The sequence below is a fragment of the Miniopterus natalensis genome, chromosome 1, assembly GCF_054644295.1.
Source record: "Miniopterus natalensis isolate mMinNat1 chromosome 1, mMinNat1.hap1, whole genome shotgun sequence".
Lineage (NCBI taxonomy): Eukaryota > Metazoa > Chordata > Mammalia > Chiroptera > Miniopteridae > Miniopterus > Miniopterus natalensis.
The window spans coordinates 165472558-165500075 of record NC_142081.1 but is presented as its reverse complement, the minus strand read 5'-3'; the positions used below and the strand labels follow the sequence as shown (position 1 = coordinate 165500075).

The following is a 27518-nucleotide window of genomic DNA, read 5'->3' as shown; positions in this document are numbered from 1 at the left end:
AATCAGTAAATGGGAAAGGTTTATAATTAGCATATCAATAGTCTGCATGTTAATAAAACTTCTAAAGTTCCTATAGGTGTTTAAAACAATTTGCTTTCTGGTAAGTACTTGAAATAATTCTCCTACGATTTGTTTACAATGTTACTTTATCTACAAATGAAGGCTGGTTTAGTAATTATAAATTTCATCCTAGCCTCTATCTTTTTAAACCACAAGATTTTTTCTCTAACATTTATCTCTACTGGTTTCTTTTCACTGCAAGTTTAATGTTAAATGGCAGAATTTTTGTTCTCCTGTATTTCACTACTAGATACTTGTATTATCTGGGAATCATAATATCTCAAACGAAATAACAAAACTGGAAAATTATCTTTATTCTGTGTCTCTCTTTTGCCCTTCTGAGTTACTGAACCACAGACTCACGATATAAGGTTGTGTCAAAGCAAAGCTTAGTTTTGCCACAGACGGGTCAGGAGAGCTTCAAGAAGTGGTGAACATTTTGACAAACAAGGTTTTCTCTTTAAACTGTTACTGAGCTACAGTAAACCAGAACTATATATATTGTCCCCCCAAAATGTATACACACACTTTGAACAATTCTAAAGGCAGTGTTTAAAATACATTTCATTTTCTAAATTGAGCTGTCAGCTGTTAAAGTGTGTGTACATTTTGGGAGGACGCCCTGCAGGTACACACGTGTTTATTACATTTGTATACGGCAGAGCTCATGCTGTCAGTGAAGCAGGGAGAAATGGGGATGCGGCTGGGGCCGGCCGCGGCAGAGGCCGAGGAGGCCTTGCAGACCCCTCGCAGTCAGGGAGCTGGACGTGCCGGGCGCCTTCATGCCTCCAGCCTGCCTCATACACACCAGCAGCCGCCTGTAAGCTTCACCCTCGCCCTCCAGGTCCGGCTGAAATTTGCCATCTCTGCAACAATTTCTGTACTCACTGAGGCAAAGATAACCATATCCTTTACTTTATTCTTTCACCAACTTGTTTAAAATACAACATTAATTGTGTTACATTAAAATTATCTGGTTGCATGACTATCTCACTCTTAGACTGTCCACGTTAAATAACCAAAAACCGTATCAAAGAGTCAGATTCCACCACAAAAGCAAACTCTATAGCTCACCAAGGTCAGAAAAATCTACTTTAATGAGCCCCTGACAAAAGAGGGGTTACATGATCCACAAGTAGTTTTGCAAAAAGCAGCTCCAGTGTGATATTTGGAGCAGGAAAATTAGATTGTTTCACCTTTATATACATTATTTAATTTTTTATTATTCAAATTTAAATAATTAAATGTCAGTACTATATTAGTATAGACACTTATGTGTTTACATATGTACATATGTATTTATACATAGATGTATAAATATATATACATGGGTGTATATATATATATACACATATACATATACATATATGTGTGTGTATATATATATATATTTACAGTTTTGTTAAGTTATTTGATAAATCAAAATCCTTCTTAAACAATTTCTATTCTCTAATATCAAAATCACATTGTTTCATAAATGAGTAACATTCAAAGCGATACTGATTTGAAATAGTTACTCACCTGATCACTTAATAAAAGGAATTCACAGTATTATGACTGCACTCCTTAAAGTGCTTTCTCCTCTTTTTAATTAAGAAAAAATATTGAACACTAAGTTTATAAAAATATGTACTACTATTTGATAAAATGTATGAAATAACAGACTGAATATACCGATGGACAATGGTTAAACCAAATAAAAATATAAAACTCTGACCCCAAATCTGCAGCAACCAGTCCAGGTAGCCAAACCACAACTTCTACAGCAATCAACCAGACAATCAGGACTTTATAAAGAACTGCCAGCTTCCTTAATTTTTGCCCCCACTTCCAACTTAGGACCAGCTGGAGGAAGCCAAATATGCTCCCCTAGCCAACAGCATAGCACGTCCCACTTCTAGCGAGCCCGCCTCCAGCTTCCTTTGTCAATAATCTCCAATCAGGGTAAACCTGAAGACGTTGCTTTCCTTTTTTTCATTAAAAAGCTTACACACTCCGCCGCCTGCCTTTGGGTCCCCACCAAATGCAACTCATGGTGGCTGATCCCCTTGCTCCTAATAAACAGCCTTTGCTTGTTCTCATTCGGGTACTTCTTGTCTATTTCCACGGAAGAGATCATCTTTACCAGCTCAATAGAGAGAAATCACAGAGGTTCTCCTTTGCAATCACCCACCATCCTAGTTCTGTTCTGGCCCAACAATATGTTGATACACAAAACACTGAATGATGTGTTTGTGTTGCAGGATGACACCTTGACCGAACTAACACGTTACCTCCGTTTCTAGAAGCTTAAAGTTGCTCTGAGCGCCTCCCAGGGGACTTCCTTTGGCAGTCACCTCACAGCTGAACCAGGCCTGTCTCTAAGTCCTCTTAGAGAAGTGTCTGTCATGCTAACCTGCCCGTGCTTAGTATTTTAGGTTTCAATTTATTTTGAGAGAAGTAGAAAGGAAAAAAGTTAGGGCAGACAAAGTTGCAAAAAAGTCATGCTAATTTTGCCAGCTTAAAAAATAAATTCTTATTTGAAGCACAACTCTGATAGGAGCACTCATGTCTTAAACAAAGAGTAATATTAATTAAAAACATGAGTGACTCAAAAAAGGAGATTAGTCAAAAAAAAAAAAAAAAAGCCAAATATTTAAGTTCTGATTTATTTAGCTCTCTTCATTATGGCTGTTGCATATTTTTCTAAAGTTGAATCATACCTATCAAAATTATACTTATAAGGCAGAGGAACAAGAAGGACTAATGTTTCAATTTAATTACTTCACTCTCAAAAAATTAAAGTAATTGTGGAAGTATACTGAAATTATCAAAACACAGGAATGTGTGTATCTTGTGAGAAAATATTACGGGAATTGAATGATGAGAACTCTTTAAAAGGAGGTTATTCATTTTCACGTCAAACTGTTCAAATTCCATGTAAGGACATTTTTTTTTCTATTCATATTGGTCAGTAGGATTAAAATCATACAGTATGATAATTGTCATGTATTTAAAATTAAGTGTAATGATAACAAATGTTAACTTTTAATATATTACACTTGTATATAACATAACAGTGATTAATTATGATTACAATTGCTTTATATAAGACAATGGTGTATAAATGTATGTGTGTAAGTGTATAATGGTGTATAAATACGTATGTGTAAGTACAAAAGTATTCATATAAAATATTTGTAATTGTGACCATATGTGATTTCCCAAGAGGAGTTCACCTGGCTAAACATCAAAATATGTTTTTATACTATAATATTTAAATGGATACGATCTTGGTACAAATTAGATTAAAAGAATAGATTTGATATCCCAGGGACTATATAGATATGCAAACATAAAATAATATCTATATAAACACTATTTAGTATGCCAAAGGTGAAGACCTACAACAAGTTGAGGAGAGGGTGATAAACAGTGCTGCTACATACATAAGCCTGTAGAAAACATCAGTTTAGAGACCTAAAAATAACATTTTTCATATCCCATGCAAAATAAATATTATTATAAAGCAAACAAAGCTTGCCAATTTTAATGATATACGTTTACTATAGGAAAAGCTAAGATCCTAGTAGCCTAAATGGTAAAGAGCATGCACATGTAATTTATAAAACAGGTAATAAAAATAGCAAATAACAACTCTACTTATTATATATATTAATGAAACTATTAAATTTCAAAAATAAAAGAACAATTAAAAATATAGAACTCTTTTTCCCCTATTACATTAGCCGAAAGCGACTACCTTGTGAACCACCAGTCCATTCCATGCACTGTTGTAGGGCATGGTAATTGGTACAAAGATTTAGGAGGGCCATTGCCATTACGTATCATCAGTCTTTAAAATATTAATACTCATTTGCCCTTACTCTGAATTATACAAATGTGTTCTAAGGACATTAAAAATAGAAATCCCTCTCCCAGAAAATAATAGAAATAAAACAAAATAAAACAAAAGGGAAAGCATATAGGAAAGTTTAAATATTAGAATAACAAATAGGTATTAAATGTTTGCTTTTAAAACATTTTCAATTACACAGGGAATGTCTATTATAGTGTTAAATAAAAAAAACTACAAATTATGAACTCAATTATGTATAGAAAAATTTCTTAAATAAATGGCAAAATATAGTGATTGCTTCTGGAGGAAAACTATTACTGATTTTTCTTTCTACATTTTGTCTTGTGTGTCCTATATAATCTTTTTTTATATGCATATATCTTTATTGATTTCAGAGAGGGGCAGGACGAGGGAGAGAGAGAAACATCAATGATGAGAGAGTCATCCATCAGCTGCCTCCCACACGCCCCCTACTGGGGATGGACCAAGCCTGCAACCCAGGCATGTGTCCTGACCAGGAATTGAACTGTGACGTCTCGGTTCATGGGTCGATGTCCAACCATTGAGCCACGCTGGCCTGGCCTATATAATCTTTAACTAGAAAATTAAGAAATGCATACATAAATATAATAGCAGCTAGTAAGAAATTGGCACAATCATTGTAACCATGCCAACTATGCAACATGCGATATATAAATGGACTGTAATGTGGAGGAAGGCAGTCAACAAGATGTCTTAGAAAAAACAAAACACAGTAAGTACGTATAAGGAAATGGGCATTAATCTAACCTCCAAAGATATGTTGGAACACAGCTGAAACCACCCAGCATTTTGAATATTTGAGGTCTAAGGAGATGCAATGCAAGGGTGGTCAGATGGAAGCAACATCGGTGGTGACTGTCACTTCAGGGCGTATGATGTACTGAGATGGATCCCTCGGACACTTCCAAGCTGGATTATTTAAGAGCTCTCTTAGAGTGGTGGGATTTCAAAGGGCTGGAGACACAGGAACAGGATCTAGTCACCCTTGCTTTGGGAACTGATGGGAATAAATAAGTCAAACTTCCCATGTTCCAACCATATATGTAAGATATACAGAAGGGCTTTGCATTTCAATTTATTGGATGGAGATTTAGAAGCCTGGGGGCTTGAGCAGAAAGACACTGGGTTGAAATTGAGATGCTAATCTATTAGAAACATTTCTTTCCAGGTTCACACAAATTTTAAAACAGGGTGCAGATCATGAACAAATGTGACTTTTAGCTGGTGTTTAATAATCATTTGGAACTTCCAGTGCTCGTTTGCTTCATTTCTCCGCAATGGGCACACTCCTAGACATGGCTCAGGAAACTAGCTGGCTGTTTTGCTGAATAGAGTCCTACCCTTTGGCCTAGGGCGGTGCTATTGACTCTCCCTGGAGCCGGTATCGAGTTCCTGTGAGAGCCTGTGCTACTGTGGTCTCTTAGAGACGTGGTAGGGTTCCCAGAAACCTAGCGGAGCCTTCCCGCAGAGGCCAGCATCCCCTGGCCTGCTGCTCTGCCTTTCAGGTGGGGATCACATTCTCAGAGAACTGAGGCTGCACAGAAAAAATGCACTTTTCTCTTGTCCTTACTCTTCTGACCTGCCCTGTGATTAACACTTGAAATCTGAGTCTCCAGATTCTTTGCTCAGATCATTTTCAGTTTTGCAAATCAATGATATTAACTTGTTTCCATTACCTGAGAGTTTTTCCTTCCAAACATTTGCTTCAGTGTAACTTCCTGAGTGTTTGATCTGCGAGAAGCCACAGGTGGGATATTCAATAATGTTGAGTAATTTAGCCAGTAACCCTCTTGAGTTCAGTTTCCTAGGACGATTTACTTCCCACGGTGGGTAATTAGTTGCTGCGATGCTCCTAGTCTTTCTGGCACTACTCTGCCCTGATCCCCATTTGTCAGTTATTAATAAATTACGAACTGCTCACTAATTATCTTTGATTCAGAACCTTTGAAGAAAAAAGCACACAATCATGAGAAAATAGAAGGGATAACAACTCTTAGAGAATAAATCAATACACACACCTGGATTTATTACAGTCTTATAAAATCACATCTATTGCTAATTCATAAACCACTGAGATTTGCTTTTGATGAGCTCTTTTCTAAAATCAGTGATTGCATATGTGATTATAAATGTTTGTCTATAATTATTTTAAAATAAAATAGTATTAGATCAAAATATGTTCATGTAGTATTTTTAATCAAAACTTATCAAGTTCTGAAACTAAATAACCACAGTTATATTGGAGATGCCAAATATCCATGATGCCCCTAACTTGAAGGGAATCAGGAGAGAAATACAAATACGATGACATATATTGTTACTTATAAAAATTAATGCCACTTGAGATCACCAGAAGCATCATCACACTGTCATTAGCATGTCCCAATGTCAAATAAATAATATAAACTAGTGAAGATTTCTTAACTCCTATGTAATACGTCTCTGAAATCATTCCATTTATTTTGTGATGATACCAAAATTTTCATTTTTCAAGAAGAAAGCACGTTCACAGGTTAGGTATTCTATTAATTTATGAACTATTCATTCAGTTAGGTCACTTGGGAGAGCCACAGAAGCCTTCACCCTCTAAATACTTACTGGTGCCGGAAAAGAGAAGATAGTTATTCAATGCCCTATTGAACTTGTGGTTGAAAGTGTTAAATTCCATGGGAAACAGCGATGTGCTGTTCGAGACTGCAGCTGCGGGAGAGAATGCCTTGGCCACGGAGCCGAGGAAGGTCTGTGGCAGGAAGAACGGCTGGGGTGGGTTTTGACGCATGGGCAGGGGTGAGTGTTGGAAGCCGAAAGGGAGGCACCGAGTGAGACCCTCTTTCCTCCCCCTCAGTCCCCGTGCACCAGAAGAGACCGACCCTCTCCCGGGTCAAGCGCGAGTCTCACTGTGCGGGCCCTGCAGCGTGACTCCTGTGCTCTGCCTGCGTAGGCCCCGGGCTGCTGACTGCACCCTGGCGCCTGCGCCGGCCGAGCGGAGTGGCGGGCGAGGGCTCTGCAGCAGGAGGGGTTCAGCACAGTGACCACCCCCCTTCGGAGAGCCGGCACTCTGCTCCTCTGCTATCTCATGGGCCACCTCTTCTCCGTCGCCCCTGCTGGATCTTTCTCCCTCACTTTTCCTCTCAATATCAGAGTGCCTCAGGTCCCACCCAGAGCCTCATTTTCATTAGTGGCATCAATACCGTATTTATGCCAGAGCATTACTGAATGATGTGTCTCCCATGGCACAGCAGATATTATTTTACCACCTGAATCTATACGTGCCTGTCCTTCAGATATTTTTTTAAATCTCTGGAATTTTTCAGCTATATGATATGTAATTCTCTTTTGGATTAAGCCATTTAAATTTGGCATCTGTCATATGCAACCAAAGCAGTCCAGGTCAAAAACATATAGTGATAATGCTGGAAAAGCATATTTTCAAGAGTCTTGAATTCCAGCTTCACTATTCCATTCATATGGTCATTGGATGTGTACTGGAAACCTATCCTTTAATCTGAGTTCAAGATGATCATATACCTATCAGGGAGACATATATAAAATAATGACCTAAAATTACTTCAATGGGGGAAAAAAGTTTTGAGGGAAAGCAAAAGTGAAATTAACTAGGTTTCACAAAATCAGGAATGGTCATGGAGTTGGTGTGTGATTCTAGAATAACTATAATTCACCAGGTATAATTTTTATGTGTAAGGACAGAGGGAGAATCCACTAAAACCCAATGTATTTCTTTCTTACTTTAGTGTCAAGATATCATTGATATTAATTTCTAAGAGGTATTTTATTCATATTACTGATCAGTTTAGAAAATTTTTAAACATTAATACCAATATTTTTAGCTGCAGAGAATCAGCGACTTTGCACACAAGAATTCAGTTTCACCGAAATTGAGTAGCTGAATAATTATAAGCCATTCATTGGGAAGCTTTTGATGAAGAGATGACCCTAAAGCCAGAGTTGGCTTCAAGCCCCAGGCCCTCACTAACTGTACACAATAATTTATGTTCTAGACATTTTCCCAGAGGGAATAGAAGCCCACAGATAAAAATACCTCCCATCTTGGAACTTATATTCTGGTAGGGTCCACAGACAAAAAATCAACATAAGAAAAATGTGTGATACACGATGGCAATTGCTCTCATAGTATATAATGTAACAAGTGTCATAAAGAGACAAATCCGGCGGGGGAGGTCTGTGTGCAGCGGAAGGACTCGGGGGTCATCGTTTTAGTCAGTTCAATTGAGAGGCTGCGACTGAGGCCGAAAGAGGAAGCCGCGTGGTTCTCAGGCAAGGAAGGGTCAGGCAGCGAGAAGAACCAGAGCAAAGGCCTTCGGAATGGACTATTTTTACTGTGCTCAAGAAACAGCAAGAAGATGCTTCTATCAAATATAAACTGGAGACAGAACTAATACTTAGGCATGTGTTGTCAGTTATTACATGCAAACCCCCTGAAACAGTGCCGCCCGTAGCAGGTATGTAATTCATGCTAGAGGATATTATACTAATTTTCATCAATATTATTGTGTTACTTCCATTAGACAAAGGGGCTTCTCTGGCAGTTTTAGAATACTTCACACTCTTTAAAAAGTATTCACTTAAGAAGCTATCATGCTTTAATATCAAAGGTAGGCAGAACTCTGGCACTTGTGTGAATTAAATACTTGCATTCAAAACGCCTGCCTAATTATTTTATTTGGCTCCAAATGAACTTGGAGAAACGTTTCTAAGTCTCGTGAATTTTTCCATCAAGCCACAGAGCAGTGGCCGGCATATAAGAAGAACTCATATATTTCTTGAATTAACAAACCGGACTCCCATTTTAGTCCAAGGAAAAAAGTTACAATGAAAGGAGTGATTCTAATATAAACTCTTCTTTTTATCCATAGCAGCTGTAACTCTGTTTATAAAATCCTGTTCATCTGTCAGGCTACTAAACGAAAGTGGAGGCTGTGCGAGAACAAGACACTGCCGTCTTCCGCCACACGACGGGGACCGAGCGTGGTGTCGGATGTGCAGTAGATGCTTAATGTTTGTGACAAGACTGTAGTTTACGACCTGTTACACGTTTCCAATTTTAAAACTGGCAAACAGCTTTACCTTTTTTGTGCTTATATGCAAAAACGTGTAAATATGTGTGGCTCGTATGTGTGTAAAGTGTGTGTGTCTTTAACCACTGAGTGTACATGTGGAATTAATTGAAATAGAAAAGCAAAGCCCAGATTTTTTTCTTAACATTTAAATAAATTTGTGAATGTGTAATAAATGAGGGGTCAGAAACAAGGTATTCAAAATGTATTCTTTAATCCCACATTGTCTATGGTGAGTCAAGTTCAAAGAATAAAGTTCCTGTCCACTGAAAGGTTTTTCCTTTGTATTTTCTCCACCACTAACTCCTGTTAATTCAAGCTTTACATCTAAGAAGTGTCCAGTAATCAATTTTCAGAATGAAGCCCCATGTGCAAAATGGGGACTCAGAGAAAAAATGTCAACTGAATAATATGAGTGATCATCTTCAAAGGAAAAGAAAAAGAGGGGAAGGGCACAGGAACAGGCTTTTCAAATGTGAACTGGAAGACTGTGAAATCGCCAGTGTCTGGTAAAAGATTCATTGATTAAACAGTTTGTATCTATAAAATAGTATGTAAAGGAGGAAAAGCCACAACATTAGGATATAATAAGAAAGTTATCAATGTGCAGTGTCACTGCCGATTAAAGAGAAAGATTAAAAAACAATTACAACATGCTGTGCATATCAGGAGGTTCCATTCATACCGTCCCGGAGTAATTAGCTCATAGCTGGCTGAGGGCACGTCAACTGTTCGGCTGTCCCATGAAAACACCATTTAAAATTAATAAGAAGGAAAGTGAAAAGGAGACTGAACCCTGCACACAATGCTCTATGGAGTGATTTTCAACCTTTTTCATCTCATGCTACACATAAACTAATTACTAAAATTGCAGCGCACCAAAAAATATATATTCTTTGCCATTCTGACAAAAAATGGATATAATTATGATTCCTTCACACCAGGTGCTTATCGCTGTGTTGGCTGTTGTCATTTTTTATTTGACAATCTAAGGGCAAAGAGGCCGGGCTCCTTACTCAATAGCAAGGTATTGCATGTTTTGAAATTTCTTGCGGCACACCAGCTGAAAATCACTGTTCTAAGAAATACTTAGCACCTTTAAACTAAAGATTACACAAGTTCTAAAATTGATAGAATCCTAAGATGTTAGAATTCTTTACTATTTTTTAAATAAGACTTTTTCCTTTCCAAGAATGATGCTTGTCTATATTATTTAAAACCCGTATCTAGGTAGGACAACTCCAAAATATTTCTGCATAATCCATTTTATCCTAAAAAGATTTAAAGTCTCTGTATTTGATTTACTTTCATATTTCAGTGTATTTTAGAATAAGAGAATTTATTTTTTGCTTCGAAATAGGTTAGTGCCATAGTATTCAATGTGTTATAGTCCTCAATGTTTTCTTTAGTCTGAATAAATACAAATTGCCAGTGAATATAGATCTTCAGGATATATTTTTCTCCTGGGCCCAAATGATGATATAAATGGTCAATAAATATTACATATAAGTGATATTCAATCATTTTTGCAATATATCAAAATTGATTTATCTATCTCACCACTGAAGAGCCAAATTGCTTGCAGTTAAAAGATATTTTACCTAGGAGCAAACACCTGATTTATAAAATATTCAAAAGATTAAAAGTGATAAAAGATAGTGAGTTCTAAGTGAGAGAAATGTCCAAATATTGCCATGTTTTGTGTGTGTTTATCCATCATATTTTGGGACATAGAGGAGGGAGAAACGTAAAAAATTCAATATCCTTAGACATTCCTAGAACAGGCTTTTTTCCATAATTTGCTAGTGTTCAAAGATAATTTCTCAAAGTTGTATTAGGTTTTGGAAACATTTCTTCATTTAGTTTTTCCTTTTTTTTGAAAACTCTTTACCGAGTTGACTCAGGATACTACAATACCACAATACTAAGATTTTCTTAGTCCAGGCACAAAATGTGAAGGTCATTGTCTTGAATGAAAAGGTAAAAGTCCTTCAAGAATAAGTATACTTATATAATACAATCAAAACAACTTGTCTAGGAAAAGTAAAATACAGTGACCAGATGCTTCTACTGTCTGACAAATGCCCCCTGAAAGTCAAGAATATACATTCAACAAAGTGAATAAAACTTTTATTTAAAAAATTTGCTGGTAGAAAAATATAAATCTCAGACTGTCTTTTGGTAAACTTTGTTTTCCTTTAATCTGCAAATTTCTGGTTTCAGCATCGTAGGCTGAAAAAATTAGTATGAATCAATAAAATTCACAAGGTGTTGTTATTTTTAAAAAGTAACATACACCTATAAGACAATGCATCTAAAATTTATCTTACCACATCTTGGATTTAGTTATGCTGAAAATTTAGATTTGTGTCTTGGGTGGAGGTGTGATTCCAGTATAACTGAGTAATTACACTAAAATTTAGTTAAATGCAGGAAATTCAGGTACATATGGAATTTATGTGTGCAAGTGTGCTAAGCTGTATTATCCTTCAGTTACCAAATAAGGGGTAGGTTGGACTTTCTTTCAAAAAAATTTGCCTAATGCTACAAATGTAACAAAATGAATTGTTTTTAAGTCAATTTTATGTATATATTGGGGAAGAAATGTTTTTTAGAACAATGGCTTATTCACATACAGATATAAATAATCCATAGCTGTGTTTCAACAAATTCACGTTAACAATACTTGGGTTAAATAAATACAGTGTGCTAAGTTTACAATAAAGTGCTTTTTTATATTTGATTTGTCTTTTAATAAACACACAAATTTACTGGATTCTAGACCTTAGTTCATTCCTCCATTCTTATTCATTTCTCCTAAGTACGGGTCCAGCAAATAAAATACTCTTATGATTCCAATTCCCTAAATATAAGTAACGCTTCTGGGTTTATTGGAAAGGAAGAAACAACTCACACTTCAGTCAGAAGTAAAGAAATTATATTCCACACCAGCTCTACAACTGTATCATAGTCTACCTACCCTTATGGGGTAGAAAAAAACACAGTATCACAAGGCAGTTTTCTTAGTAGTTACAATTCATTCAACATAATTATCTTATTTGATCAAAATCTGAGCAAAGTTTTTATGACAAGACTGGTGGAATTAGTTTATCTTCCAGAAATCTGGGACAAAGGGAGAGAATTCTCCCCAGGTGGCTTTAGAGAGAAGAGATCAGTGGGCACTAGATAACAGCTTTCTGGCTAGAAAATGCTACTTGCCCTCAACACAACACAAACAGCTTCCCAGAGATTTTCTAAAAATGTACTGCTGTTATTTTAACATTAAAAGTAACAATGGATTTCTACATATATTCTTAAGAAAACCTTGAACACTCTTAAATGACAAGGACCAGAAGAAAGGGAATTTTCAGATACAAAGAGAAAGGATGTTCAAAGGAAGTAACAATGTTTCATGAAAGTAATTTTAACTACTGTAATTTATAAAGAAATAAATCTTTTCAGAATACAACATGTAGCTTATTGAAAATGCCTAATTCTGTATATTTATAACTTGAGTAGGTGCTGAAAATCAAAAGTAAATGAATAGAACAGTAAAAAAAAGTCAATATGAATATTGATTTCCTGACTTTTTGGGGGGACTTTACAGTACATTTCACATATTTGTCCAGGTTTAAATATTTACATAAGGACTTTCATCAAGTTTTCTGTAATAGTCTAACACCAGAACATTTTCAGATTGATAGCTTTCATTACTGCATATTCCTTCTAACGATGGCCTAGTTAAAAGTGAAAATATGCTTGTTGTAGAAATAGAGAAAAATCATGCCTCTGTTTGTTTGTTTATTTATTTATTTAGGAAAGTTGATAATTCTCAGCTCAATGTCAGAAAACACCTTCTACGAAAGTTCTTATTGGGCCTCTACCTATTTTATTTTTCTTCCAAATGAAAAACATATACATTAGTGTATCTACTGACAAAACATTTAATAAAATTTATTTGAAGTCACATATACTATGTTTGATGTATTCAGCTTGAAAGCATTCAGAAGCTGAAAATAAAAGCAGTCACTAAAAGGGCTGGTTATTTCTCAAAAACTTGTTTGTCAAAGTGTCTGCTTTGCATCCATCACCCTCTTAGGCCAGAGTCCTGGCTAACAAGAATTATCAGTCCCATTCCTCTCAACCTATCAGGCACAGACATAGTCCTTCCCAAGTGCTAAAACTGAAGCAGGCAGCCACCGATGCCTTAGAGAGGAAACAAATGTCAGATAAAAAAACTAGATCAGACCATATAGATAATCAGGTCATTAATATAATCACATAAAGACATGGTTATATCAATGATAGAATAAATAAATTAATGCTATTCTTGTAAAGAAAGCATACCTGACAAAGGGAAATTGTGTGCTTAAAGGTCAACACTACCAGGGCCAAGGTAAGGCTAATGAAATGCATCGTGCACAGAGGTGATCTCCTGACCTCTGTATTGCCGGCCTGATTTGCTTTGGGATGTGCTTCACAGCCAAATGGTCAGATCAAGGTAGGACAGAGACCAGCTCCAAAGCTGGGGATCGCAGCTGCCTCACTTACCTTCCACTGAGGAGGAAGCCGAAAACCACCGCCAGCAAAATGACTCCCACTGTCACCGACACCGCAATGATAGGGATCTGGCTTTGATCGCTGGATGCTGCAACTGCTGATAGAAGGCACAGAAAATGGAGCTGGTGGTTATTGTAATCGATGCATCCAAATAAGAGCCGCTTAATAGTCAGGAATCAATGCACGGTTTAAGCAATTCACCCACACTTGGCTGAGGATTCCCTCTAATACCCCTTCTTAAAAGTGTGTAATTGAAAAGACATCTTTAGGGGAAAATATTTATTTTCCAAATGGAAATTCGAAAGAATCACTAAGTCACTGATTATTTCCTTGTCATCATAGAAAAATGACTGTAATTGTTTGCACAGTAGTCATCTAGGGGTCTTCGGTTTGCATGATAAAATGGAACTCAGCCCTTGATTTCAAACACCTTCATCCACATAGGTGCTAAGTCAATGAGATTTGACATGTTTAGAAATTGCATGTGGCTGTTCTCCAGGAAATAAAAAAAAGCCTCATTACCTCAGACAGGACTCTTCAAACAGACATGGGTTGAAGTAAAAGTGATGTAACTATGACCTCAGTGAAGTTAAATATAATATCACTGTTCTGAATATAATTTTAGACATCATAATTTGAAGCAGAGTATGATCAGGAAGTATGTTTTATAAGTGGGACCGCTTTTTCAAAATATATCAAGGCATACAGTTAGTACTTTAAGTCTGCAGTAAGATTAGATTCATTTACATTACTTTTTCTTTAAAATACATGGATTTAGATGAAATATTTTATATTTTTATTTTTTTAAATTATTTGTTGTTGTTACTAACCCTCATCTGAGGATATTTTTTCCATTGCTTTTCAGAGAAAGTGGAAGGAAGGGGAGGGGGGAGGAACACCAATGTGAGAGAGAAACGTCCCGGGGTTGCCTCACGGAGGCGCCCTGACCAGGGGTGGTGAATGAACCACAACCCAGGGACATGCCTTTGACCAGAAATCAAACCCATGGCCTTGGGTGTGCAGGCTTCCGCTCTAACAACTGAGACACACCCACCAGGCGGAGATATTTTCTATTTTAACAATACAATTACAATAAAAAAGGAATATGGACAGGGTTAGATAGTTATGCCTAAATAATTAAGAAAATGTTTCTTTGTGCTGATAACTAAGCCCAATTAAAATAAGAAACTTATAGAGTAAAATAAATTTTACTGATATTCTCAGGAAACTCTCAACAGAATACCTAGTATGCTTACAGTTTAACGACAATCCTTTTGATGAATTCAGAGTGACGCATGAGTGCACCTCCAAAATAACAAATCCTAAGTCATCCAAACAAATAATAACCCCACTTCCCATGTTTTGTTGTTTACAACCCCTTCTCAGATCTTGGCCAAGATCTTGACCCCAGATAAGAGATGGACATCCAAACACTTCCCTTTCTATTCTTGCCACCTGTCCTTTGATTCTTTCTAACCAAAACTGACCTACTCTGTGACCATCTCCTTGCACTGATACACACTTTCAGTCCTTTCAGACCAGCCTTCAGAGCCCAATATCGTCAACAGCTGGTTCATATACAAGAAAAGCTATTATTTACAATCTAAACTGATGATTTATTCAATTTCTTCTTGGATGATAATAGTTGCAATTTAATGGGCCTTCATTCTGTTTTCTTCTATTCCTTCATACCAAGGCCTGTGGTAGGGATGGTAATACTTGTGAGCAGTGTAAGGTAGGGAAAAGATACCTCGCTATCACTAGTAGCCTCTCCTAAGATTTGCTTTATTAATCTCTAAACTCAGATTACTTATGCCATTGCTTTTTCTCAATTTTAATTTTCTTTTTGGCAGGAGCGCTGTTTCTAGAGAAAATCATGCAGACTTGGCCCATGTAAGTTATTTGGATTGGGCTCCAGTTGCTGCTCCAGCGCTTTTGAATTTTATTAATTTTCTAACAAAATCATCCCCATAATGAGTATTCCTTATTTTCTCAGTACACAAATCCATTCCCACCTCCTACATTTTAGTCATGTTAAACTTTATAGATAAAAGAGAGTGGCCAAGTCCACACTCCATTGTTAAGTATAACTGCACAGCCTTCTGCTTTACCTAACGCCACTGTTAGAACCCTTCATGTCTCTCCCAAGAGGTTGCTCCTTCAAAGATCTCCCTCAAGAAGGGGTTTTCATTTCTCTTCATTCTCATTTCCCTTTTGGCTACTTCTCTGCTACTTGCAAATCTGAACACCTATCTCCTCTTGGGGGAAACAAATCCTTGTACCTAAACTTACAGACATTAGTTCAACTTGAATTTAAAAAGAGGTTCAATATTTACTAGACATATGGGCCAAGATAAATGATTTAACCTTATAAAGTCTCATTAAGAATAACTTCCCTGAGTGATTATAGTTCTGTTAAGATTAGAGATAACAGAGATAAGCACTTAGCATAGTGCTTCAACTATGGCCAGGGTTATGTAAACTGTAAACGTTATTTCTATATATTGTTATTGCCTGCTTTATTCACCATCTTATTCTTTCCTAATTTTCAGTATCTTAACTGAATGATCTAGAACTAGCCTCTTTATCTAAGAGCCAAGTTTATTAACGTTGCTCTGAAACTTCTCTTCGGCCTTTGAGTTCTAGGCATGGTGTAATATTTGCTAAGTGCAATGAGTATTCTCCATTTACCTCACCATGCGCATACTAAGGGATTTACCTTGCTGACCACAGAGCTCACCCTTGGAGCTCTCCTCTCGGCTTCTACCCCACCTGATGAGCCACAGCCTGTGGCCCCTCGAAGCGCTGCTTTGTCAGGCCCGCTGGCCCCACATCCCCCCCACCCCTATGTGCGAGTATCCCCAAGAACGCTGGCTCCCGATCACCTCTTTCCTTCTCTGCCTTTCCTTCTCTGCCTCTTTCCTTCTCTGCCTTTCTCTCCTCTTTCCTTCTCTGCCTTTCTCTCTTCCTCCCTCCTTTCACCCCTCCCTCTCATAAATACTTCTTTGTTCAGTGAACTATAAGTTGAAGAGTGCCAAATTTATGTCTCTGACTCTTAATCTCTTCAAAGCACCACTTTATTTTAAAACAGACTGTTTTCTCTTTATTTGGATTTTATTTTCACATAAAAATAAACATTTTTAAAATTGGCCCGTATACCAAATTCAACTCTAAAAGTCTTAAAAACAAACAAAAAATGCATCAATAAATAAACATTCCATAAATCAGACCAACAAACCAGACTAATTCAATCTCTTTCAGTTCCTTTTAACTATCGATACATTTCCTTAGCCCCTACTTGCCCATTAAGTACCAAATATTTTTGTGTTTATGTTTTTATCTCACACTTTCCTTTTTTTTTTTTTTTAATACAATACTCACCTATTTGGTTCAAATTTGCTAGAAAATAGTCACAGGTGTTTTGAGGATTAAGGTCTAAAGTTTAAAGTTTATAAATCAAACTGATGGGATATTGTTCAGTGTTTTAAGTCTTTTATTTGTCTTCAATGTACTTACATAAAATATCCAAAAATATTGCTTTTATCTTATTTCTCTGATCAAGAAATTAATAGACACCTACTACCTATGGAAAAAAAATTCCCAAATTCTCCACCTAACATTCTAAAGCTCTTCTATTCTTACTCTGACAAATATTTCTGGTTTCAATATACCAGCTTAGGAATACTTGGAAATATAGTTTTGAAAGCAGAGGGCATGATTAATCAGATGCAGAGATAAAAACAAGGCAATTTCAGGCTAACCAAAGGATCATTTTTGAGATAAAAATTATGGGTGCTTAGTAGTGTCAAATGCTTCATTTTTAATAACTGGTGAGATCAAATTTAACAATGTGCTAAAATGTATGCCTAGGTATAGGATATTATCTTGCATTAAAATAATGGTCAATGTCATACCAACATTTTTCAAATGCTTAAATTAATACATTTTATATTTTTAAGTAATATCAAATCACAAATATTCATATTTGTATGTCTTTATCGACTGTCCACTGAAATAATTTTTTTTTTTAATCCTTGCCCAAGGATCTTCCTTCCATTGCTTTCCAGAGAACAGAGGGGAGAGAGAGAGAAAAGAACATCGAGGTTAAAGAGGCCACATGAGCCCCAGCCGGAGCCAGGGATCAAGCCTGCAATCGAGGTGCATGCCCTTGGCTGGAGCTGAACCCAGGACCCTTCAGTCCACCTGCCGAAGCCCTAATCACTGACCAAGACCAGCTAGGGTGAAATAAAATCTTTTTGTATGATAGGTTTTATTATACAAAATCTGGTTAAGGGGCCCCAGCCTGGAATCAAACCAGCAGCCTCTAGGTGCATGGGACTGCGCTCGGCCAGCTGAGCCACACCGGCCAGGCTGTCATGCACTTAGGTCCTCTGGCTCACACTTTCACCCTCCGTCCCTCTTCCTACCTCCCCTCCGACAGCTGTCAGTCTGTTCCATTTATCTACACCTCTGTTCCTGTTTTGTGTGTCAGTTTATTTTGTTCATTAGATTCCACATATAAGTGAGGTCATGTGCTTTTTGTCTTTCTCTGACAGGCTTATTTCACTGAGCATAATAATCTCACAGTCCATCCATGCTGTCAAAAAGGGTAAGGTTTCCTTCTTTTTATGGCCAAGTAGTATTCCATTGTGTAAATATACCACAGCTTTTTTATCCACTCATCTAATGATGGACACTTTATTATAAAAAATGAAAATACATTTAACATACCATAATTCTTGCATTCTATTATTTTCGGACTCTGTTAGAGAAATTATATATGCCTGTGAAGTACTAAATTATGATACTAAGTAAATAATTGCCCAATAAAATAATTAAAGTTATTGCACAAAGTACTACACAAACAATTGTCAAATGAATGGCATAGAACACAAATGCTACAGAAATTCTGAAAAGGGTTATTTTAATTATCAACATGCATCTACTTTAACTCCCTATTTGACGATACGCCTTGAGAGTGATTTTTTGCTCCTTAAAGTTGAGTCACTTGCAGTACCTACAATAAAAGTCCTTTAATGTGTAGAAAGTAAATAAAATAAATAATAAAAATAATATCCTAAAATGGTTTTGTAACAAATATTCCATCCTTCAGAATTAAATAGACTGCATTCTTAGTCTCGGGAGAGTAGTTTCCATGTGTTTGTGGCTCATGGAGACTTCTCCAGAGCCTAACAAAGACTAGCATATAATAGGTGCTCAATACATCCTTGTTGAATTATATCCAGAAAAGAGTCTACATAAAGGCCAAAGGGGACTGGTATGTAACAGATACATTGTACAAAGAAAAAGTCATTTGTAAAGGCTTGCAAATATGTGTAAATATACTAAAGTAAAAATAACATTCCACACGAGTAAGTAGGAGGCAGAACAGCTCTGAAATATTTTTAGTATCTATTAATAACATTAAAGTCAATTTTTGTAGTAACAAATTCTTGGGTGATATCATTTTCCCTCTAGAAATTATGTAGAAAATTATAAAAAGTAGACAGCCTCACTTGAGCCTTTGTAAAAGTATATGGAAAATGACCTCATATTAGTTCTCTCGGTTATCAGATTGATGAATTTTGTCATATCCAGAATTCAGTATTTAATTTTAAAAAGTAAAGAAAGATATTAAAAAGTCTTAAAAAACAAATTGCTGGACATGCCAGCATCCTAAAACTAAGCAGAATGTTGTAATATTTAATAACAGGGTCTTTTATTTGCATTGTTATAGATGCACTCAAGAATACTGAGAGACTGGTCAGGGACTTTGTTCCCAGAGTGGGTAAACTACCTACGCAGTGTGCACTACTGACGACACCAAAGCAGAAACAAGGCCTATTACAGTGGCCACCTTACATATAAGCCTTTTGTCATAAATCCAGTTTAGGGTTTAAGGTGTGAGATTAAATAATCAATACATTGCCAATATTATAAGGGTTTTGTGACTAATTTATTCTTAATTTAAGGAACTTTACTGAATGAGATTAAATGCTTAGTAGTTTCAATTAAACCTCAGACACAGAATTTTTTTTGCCTAGAAAATATAATTTATCAATTTTCACAAAGCACCCTAGTCTGTATAAAATTAAGTAACACTTTAAAAGCTACCTTTTACATAATAAAAATTATTTTCTAGATAATTCAGTTAAACATGCTTAAAGCGAGTATATAAATTTTTCTAAAGATTTGTATCCTAAAGTTTTATTGAAATTTTAATTTAATGCTTTTTCTAATCAGTACAAAGTAAATCTCAGAAGTAAGCTCTCACTTTGCTGGTTTTCAAAAGAAGGGAATATGAATTTTATTTTCTTTATTTTAAAATCACTAATTCTTACAAATTGGCTTTTTAAAGTGTGTATAATTATATGTACATGTAAACAAGGAAGTTATCCTCTTCTAATGTGCTTTTAATGTGTGCTTTAGGACAAGTAAGTAATCTAAATATTTTGTTTGACCTTAAAGAGGAAAAAGTTTTGTGCTATTTTATGGGGGGGGTGGGGGGGAGTTGCAAGGGTTTCCCAGAAATATTTCCAGGCCCTCCACTCAGAGTTACTGCCAGAGATTTTGATCTTTTAAAACCATCCAACTGGTTCCTAAAACCACCATTTTCTTGCCAAAATCAATACCCAGGAAAGCTCCCCGTGGAGTCTTCACAGAAAGACGAAGGCTGGTAGCGTTGTTCAATGAACCAAGTGAAAAGTAAATGGCAGCAATTCGATGAGGGATGGCAGCGTGGAAGCCAGTCTTTAAAGGAGGCTTGACCACCTCCTAGGGATCTCCTGGTGCTTCATCGCCCAGGGCAAGTAACCCGCCGAGGAGTGGGGACCGCAGTGCCAACCCCTGGCCCCCCACCACAGCCCGGCAGAGGCCCGAGGAGTGGGGACCGCAGTGCCAACCCCTGGCCCCCACCACAGCCCGGCAGAGGCCCGAGGAGTGGGGACCGCAGTGCCAACCCCTGGCCCCCCACCACAGCCCGGCAGAGGCCCGAGGAGTGGGGACCGCAGTGCCAACCCCTGGCCCCCCACCACAGCCCGGCAGAGGCCCGAGGAGTGGGGACCGCAGTGCCAACCCCTGGCCCCCACCACAGCCCGGCAGAGGCCCGAGGAGTGGGGACCGCAGTGCCAACCCCTGGCCCCCCACCACAGCCCGGCAGAGGCCCGAGGAGTGGGGACCGCAGTGCCAACCCCTGGCCCCCACCACAGCCCGGCAGAGGCCCGAGGAGTGGGGACCGCAGTGCCAACCCCTGGCCCCCACCACAGCCCGGCAGAGGCCCGAGGAGTGGGGACCGCAGTGCCAACCCCTGGCCCCCCACCACAGCCCGGCAGAGGCCCGAGGAGTGGGGACCGCAGTGCCAACCCCTGGCCCCCCACCACAGCCCGGCAGAGGCCCGAGGAGTGGGGACCGCAGTGCCAACCCCTGGCCCCCCACACAGCCCGGCAGAGGCCCGAGGAGTGGGGACCGCAGTGCCAACCCCTGGCCCCCCACCACAGCCCGGCAGAGGCCTGAGGAGTGGGGACCGCAGTGCCAACCCCTGGCCCCCCACCACAGCCTGGCAGAGGCCCTGCCGGCGGGCAGGCCCGGGGGAGAGGGCAGGGCGCCGACGGCGGGGACTCATCCCGACTCCTCTCTGGCGACCGTTAGGGACGCGAGCTGACCGATAAAAGGACTTACACACTGGGATGGTCTCGAACTCAAACCTCCGGCTGAAGACGCCGTAGCCCGCGGCGGTGCGCGCCCGGATCTGGAAGACATACACCGAGGCCGGCTTCAGGCCCTCTGCCGTCACGCTCGTCTCCTTCGACTTGATGATTGTGTAGCTGGTCTCTTGGTCCTTGCGTCACACATGTACATACAGTGGAAAAAAGCCAACATATGAGTGACGAATAACAGCAAAACTTAGAACCACAGATGAGAAAACAAATCAGAAACTAATAAATATGCTCTCTGTGCAACTAGAACGTTCTAGAAAAAACACCTGCAGGTTTTCGGTGTGCTCTTCACAGTGTCGTCTAGAACTCAAAGGTGGTAGGTGACACGTTCATCCACCTACCATGCTCGCCTTTGGGAAAAATAAAACTGCAAACTTTTAAAATACAATTTGCAGGAGGTAAATTATTTTACACTCTGTTTCAGTATTGTTATTTGTGTGCTTGTTTTCCTCATAAGTGTTTTATTGGAGCATATCTAACATGCTGCCTGTTCGTAGAAATTGGTGACAGTGTCTCGTTCCCTACCAGGTAAGACACGCTTTACACCTTCCGTGAATTTGATTTTAGTCACAGTTAATGGTTGGCACAAGGAATGAACACTGCCCTGGAGAACTTTCATTTCAGTTCACTAAGTCTAAACAAGGAATATTTAAAAATGCATATAAGCAAACATGATTTTTATTTATAAAAACTTTCTATATTTTTACTTGTCTTTAAACCTTTTTTAAACTTTTATTATTTGTGTTAAGGCTGGGTGGGTAGTGAATGGAGACAGAGCAGGGAAGCCACCGCTGGAAATGTAGTTTGGAAACTGAAACAAAGAGGAACTGCTCTAATTTTGACTGTTAGCAAGCGTGTAGACCAACACCTGTAACTCCTCATATCTCTGAAGTCACTGTGCTTAATATAAAATCTTAGACCTATCAAGACTTAAAACGCAAAGTCCCTGTTTTGGACTTTCTCCTCTGTTGTATTTTTCTGTGTGAGTTCTTGGCTAAACTTGTTTTTTCCTTAAGGTCTTTCTATGTGTATTACATTTCTGATAGACATTATAAGACACACTAAAGATAAGTAATGGTTGGAGATTTTTTCGCCTTTTAAAGAATTGGTCTTTAATTTCAACAACTTGATTGATGATTGTAAACCATCATTTGCAAGATATTTCAGGGAGTCTTGTCTTTACAAATAGAAACATGTATTGATTTTTTCTGCTAAGAGAAAAAAATTAAAACAAAAATATAACGCTTACTTCTCAAGCACTCTAATAGGGGATATGGTTGTTATTTAATCTTCATAGTGCTATTAAAATGCAAATCCAATGCAAACCATGCTCCTTCTCCCTTGAAGTCTACGATCAATGACAGGATGCCAGGATTTCAGTGAGAACACTGAAATCACCTGCTAAATTACAGCAAGTCCATTCTTTTATCTCCAGTTTCCTTCACTGTTAAAACTGGGATAGAGAATTGGTGCCTGGGTATCCCCTCAGAGGTGTTGTAAGAATGAAATAGGTAATACGTGTGAAACACTAACTAAACTGTAAAAATACGTGTTTTAATTGTCATTACTTTAATTTTTAAAAATAATTTGACATATCAGTCAACTTCTATCTATGTTCTATACTATGTGCCACCAATACAACCTAAAATATACAACCTTATAAACATTCTTCTTTTATAGCAGTTTTATCACCCTGATTTAATATGTTCAAACATATAAAATTATCTCTTAGGGTTAAATATATCCAAACTTCTCTCCAAATCAGTATGGCCTAATTTCTAATCCAAATAGGTTTTCTGACTTATTCCATGAAAACAATTGATCTTCCTAATTTTTAACGCAAAGATTAATTTAAGTGCCTAATTTTTAAAGTGTTTAGGAAAACTTTTTAGAGTTTTGCAAAGGATTTAAAGTAGATAAATGTTATAAAACTTTACCTAGTCAAGTCAGTGATTTTCTTCATTCACAAATATTTACGGACCTTCTCTCATCTACTCTGATAACCGCCTTCTATATGCTAAAGATACAGCAGTGAAAACACAGACAATATCTTCATGAGTTTCTTTTAAAAGAGGTAAATAGCTCCTATAAACAGTTGTGGTCACTGATGTTCTGAGTGTGCTCCAGACTGACTGAGTATGCAAGACTTTCTCAATTGTATTATATTTCCCAGTTTGGCTGTGATTGAAGCAGTCATTTTCACTAAGAAATGATGAAATATCTGTTTGCTATTATTTTCAATTTGTTTAAAGGGAGTTTAAGTTGGTGAAAAAAATCTGGGCAAAACTAAAGTTAGGATTCTGATATATTTGATATAGTTAAGATTTTTACATAAAATATTGACATTTATAATGTAAAGTAAGAACATTTTTTTTTAAATAAAATAGCACAGGGAAATCAGTGCTAGAATTTCAGGCATGTAATTCAAGTACATGTGTAAATGTGAGTACACAACTCAACCTCAGTTTTTTCTTTGACATGTGAACCTAAAAATAAAAAGCCTTTCAAAGACAAAAGCAACAAGCCTTTATTTGAGATCAAAGAATAGCTATTCAATAAAGCGATGATTCAGGCAGAAGCCCAAATAGTGTTCCGATTAGAAGACAAGGGCAGGGGATATTTATGAGAAAGGAAGGGGAACAATGACATCAATAGAAAGAAGGCATGTCTATTGATGCAGATAAGCTAACACAGTGAGGTCATTCTAAAACATTTTTTTAATTTTAATTTTCAGTTTGGTAGTCAGACTGGTAGTCATATCTGCTTTCTTGTTATCTTTGCGAACAGAACAGTTGCATTAGGCCCAGTCCAAAGGTTATTTTGCTCTGTTTTAATGTTTCAAAAGTTTGAGGCATAAGATGTGCAAGGCAGTTCCTCTAGGAAGGCAGCTCGGGTTCTATTTTAAAGTTTCTCCATTTATTAGTCTTTGACATTTAAAATGGGATGAGATTATTTATCGAGAGCTTTGTGAGCACACACAGAGAGAGATAATATAAACAGCACCCGGCACAACCTCTACGGTGCCATGGGTTGTAGGTAAATTTGATTTGACCCTATAGCATGACAGCCAATTCTCCTACGGAAAAGAGCAAAGAAGTAGCAGCTTACATGGTTAGAATTCCTAACTACTGAAGTCGCAAGAACTACCAGGAGTGCATGTTGCCAAAAGAAAAAACACTGAATGCCAGGAAAGTGGAAAGCTCCTTCTTGAAATAATGCAGAACCTTATATCAGATGCACGAAATTATGCAATATTCTGATTAACCCGTTAACCTCACGTGTATCTCAGTGGTCCCTTATCATAGGTCTGACTGCGCACTGTCTCTCTGAGTGGTTGAATACTATCTTATTAAAGGGGTTTAGCAAGGCACGTATCTAAGGGATCAAAACCTATAAATACACATCTTGAATTACCTAAATATCTTCCCAAATTTGCCTCTGCTGCACTTTCGATCACTGCCACATTATAATTTCCTCCATATCACGAAGCCCGTGTGCACGCCTTTAACACCCACAACCACATGACAGAGGGCTGCCAAGTCCTTGGTGAGGGCAGTGGCTTTTGCTGCCTTCTTGCCCCGCGCTGAGCAAATGAGCTGCATTTCCCCAGCTGCTTAGCGAACACTGTTCACGCAGGGAGGGGAGGGCCTCAACGGGAGGAGCCAGCTGGCTGCCACCCTGCCGAGGGGCAGCTTCCCTTAGCCTCTGCCTTTAATTAAGAGATGGCAACGGGCCCATCGCCAGGCAGGAGCAGAGAGGCCCAATGACCTCTATTAGAGCAGGGCAATTGCAGGCACGAACGCCAGCTGGCAAATGCATGAGCCCGGGAAAGCTCTGCCACCTGTGTCTGGCCACGAGCCATCCAGGAAAGTGGTGGCATTCTGAAGGCTCAAAACGAACTCTGGAAACCTGTCAGGACCCCTATCTTAATACACGCTACAAGAAAGCTCATTAGCCCCCTTTTTTCTTCTTCTTCTGAAAGTGTTAAAAAAAACAAAACTTTACATGTTTTTTTATTGCTACTCTCAATAAGTGAGCCTGGCAAAAAGGTCTGGGCGTTAATATCTTCATTATAAAAAGAAAAATATTAACCAAAAAAGTTAATAAGTTCGCCAAATGATATATTATATAAAAGGTCTTGCTGACTTTATTTCATTAAGTAGGCAACTTATTATTTATTTATTTATTGGGGATGTGTGTAGAACTCTTCTTCCTGCAAATCATTTTCCCTACTTTGAGTTATACAGATAATAAAGTGCATAAATACAGCATTATATGTAAAATATTAAATATAAAGCCAATTCTTACTGAAATAAATGATTTGAAAGGAAATGAAACTATAAAATTCCACAACGTGAATAAAATTCATTAAAAGAAATATTGATAGAAAAGGACTCTGCTCCACCACCTGAGTTACTCTTTATAGCAGCTTCGATTTTTTGAAAAAGAGAAACCCTTGCTTCTGTATTATACAGGGTGGCAAAACTAGGTTTACGGTTGTGAGTTTATGCGTGTATTATTATTTAATAATTATTGTACATTTCCCATATGAACAACTGTAAACCTCCTTTTGCCCCCCTCTGTATATATGACGCTCATGCATATGCAGGGAAGTAACAGTAAAACCAATCAAAGTTTATTCATAAAGGGGAAAAGTAAGATCATTTCCTTAACGACAAAAAGGAAAAACTAGACATTGGTCCAGCCAGTTGACTCAGAGGAAGAAAGACTATGCAGGAAAATAGTCCTTGTCAAACGTTTAGTCTTCCTGCCTTTGAACTTTAATTCATCTAAGACACAGGTATGCAAATGTAAGGGTTTTGGTGTAAAGTTATTTTTAAATGCCAATATGCATTTCAACTTTTTAAAAAAATCAAATTTAATTACAATAAAAATGTGAAGACTTGGAATGTTTACAACAATTCAGTCTATGTTCCTATATCTATATCTATGTCTATATCTATGTCTACCTATATCTATATATCTATATCTATATCTATATCTGCACATATAGCTCTAGTTACCTAGCTTTGCATTAGTATCTGGTAATAAAGTTTATAAAAACTTGAATGAGGAATGCAAACTTTAATTTAACAAATTATGTTTGGCTAGAGAATGTGTTTAAATTGCAGACCTGTAGCAGTTGCACTTCAGTTTAGAGAAACAGGAATCAGTGAGGGATATTAATATAGCAACATTTTATTAATTTATTTGCTTTTTACAATACACACTATATGACATATCCCAACATCACTTTTTCCCAGCGGTATTCTCTCAGAGCTTTGTTGGTGAATAATGCATTGGTGATAACGTGTTTTCTGTGAAATATCTTAAGTATCTTCATTTATGTTCCTTAATGACCCAATAGTTTACATGTAAACTCATTCCTAAAAAGACAATTTCAAAAAAAAAAATTTCCTGTTTATTCATCCATTTATAAAATCAATATATGAACATTATACAGACATACAAGACCTAGAAAGAAAACATAGCTAGCCCTGCTCTCCCCTCACCACACCCCCAACTGTTTTGTATTCTGTTGTACCTCTACACAGGTAATTGCCAAATTAATAAATAAAATAAAAACATGCAAATATATATATTCTATAATGCTATGAATTATTTCACTACTTCAATGTATTAACTTGCACTCTTATCTATGCATACACATAAAATGTTGGATTTTTAAGTAATTTTTATTAATAAGGAATCAGCATTTTTCATGTTTTGGCATCATATAGGAAGAATCATTCACTCCCTCTCTTTCCCAATGCATAGCTTGGACCATTTCTTAGGTGTTGCAAAGTTAAGCTTTTGACCTTTCTCCGGGCTCTCCGCTCTTCCTTCAGAGCCAGCGCGATGGCTGTGGGCCTGGGGAGGCGGAGTGAGTGTGGCCGGCTCCTCCCTTCCCTCCTGGACCTGCTTCTCTGCATCACATCTACGGCCATTCCCACTCCCACTGCCATGGACACACGCTCGGGGTCAGGGTCTCCTCCCCCAGTTAGCGGCTGGTGCAGGTACCCATCTGCCTTGATCTCCTGTTAGAACCGGCCTATCCTAGGTGGTGTGTGCCACTCAGGTCCGGGCCACGAACATCACAGTAAAGTGGGGTGAGCAGCGGAAGACTCATGTTGGCTACATATCAAAATCAAATACTCCAGTCCGGCTTTAGAAACGACAGGCTCATCTCGAGTTTCCATCTGTACG

General features: G+C 37.9%; 1 protein-coding gene across 1 annotated transcript in view; it reads right to left on the bottom strand.

Moving 5' to 3' along the window:
- Positions 1 to 27518, bottom strand: part of EPHA5 (EPH receptor A5) — a 147612-nt gene that overhangs the window by 53737 nt on the left and 66357 nt on the right. The window contains exons 5-6 of the mRNA XM_087827578.1: positions 21274 to 21433; positions 13588 to 13693 (exon numbers count right to left, since the gene is read on the bottom strand). Coding sequence (XP_087683704.1) covers positions 13588 to 13693; positions 21274 to 21433 — 266 coding nt within the window. The remainder of the gene's footprint in view (positions 1 to 13587; positions 13694 to 21273; positions 21434 to 27518) is intronic.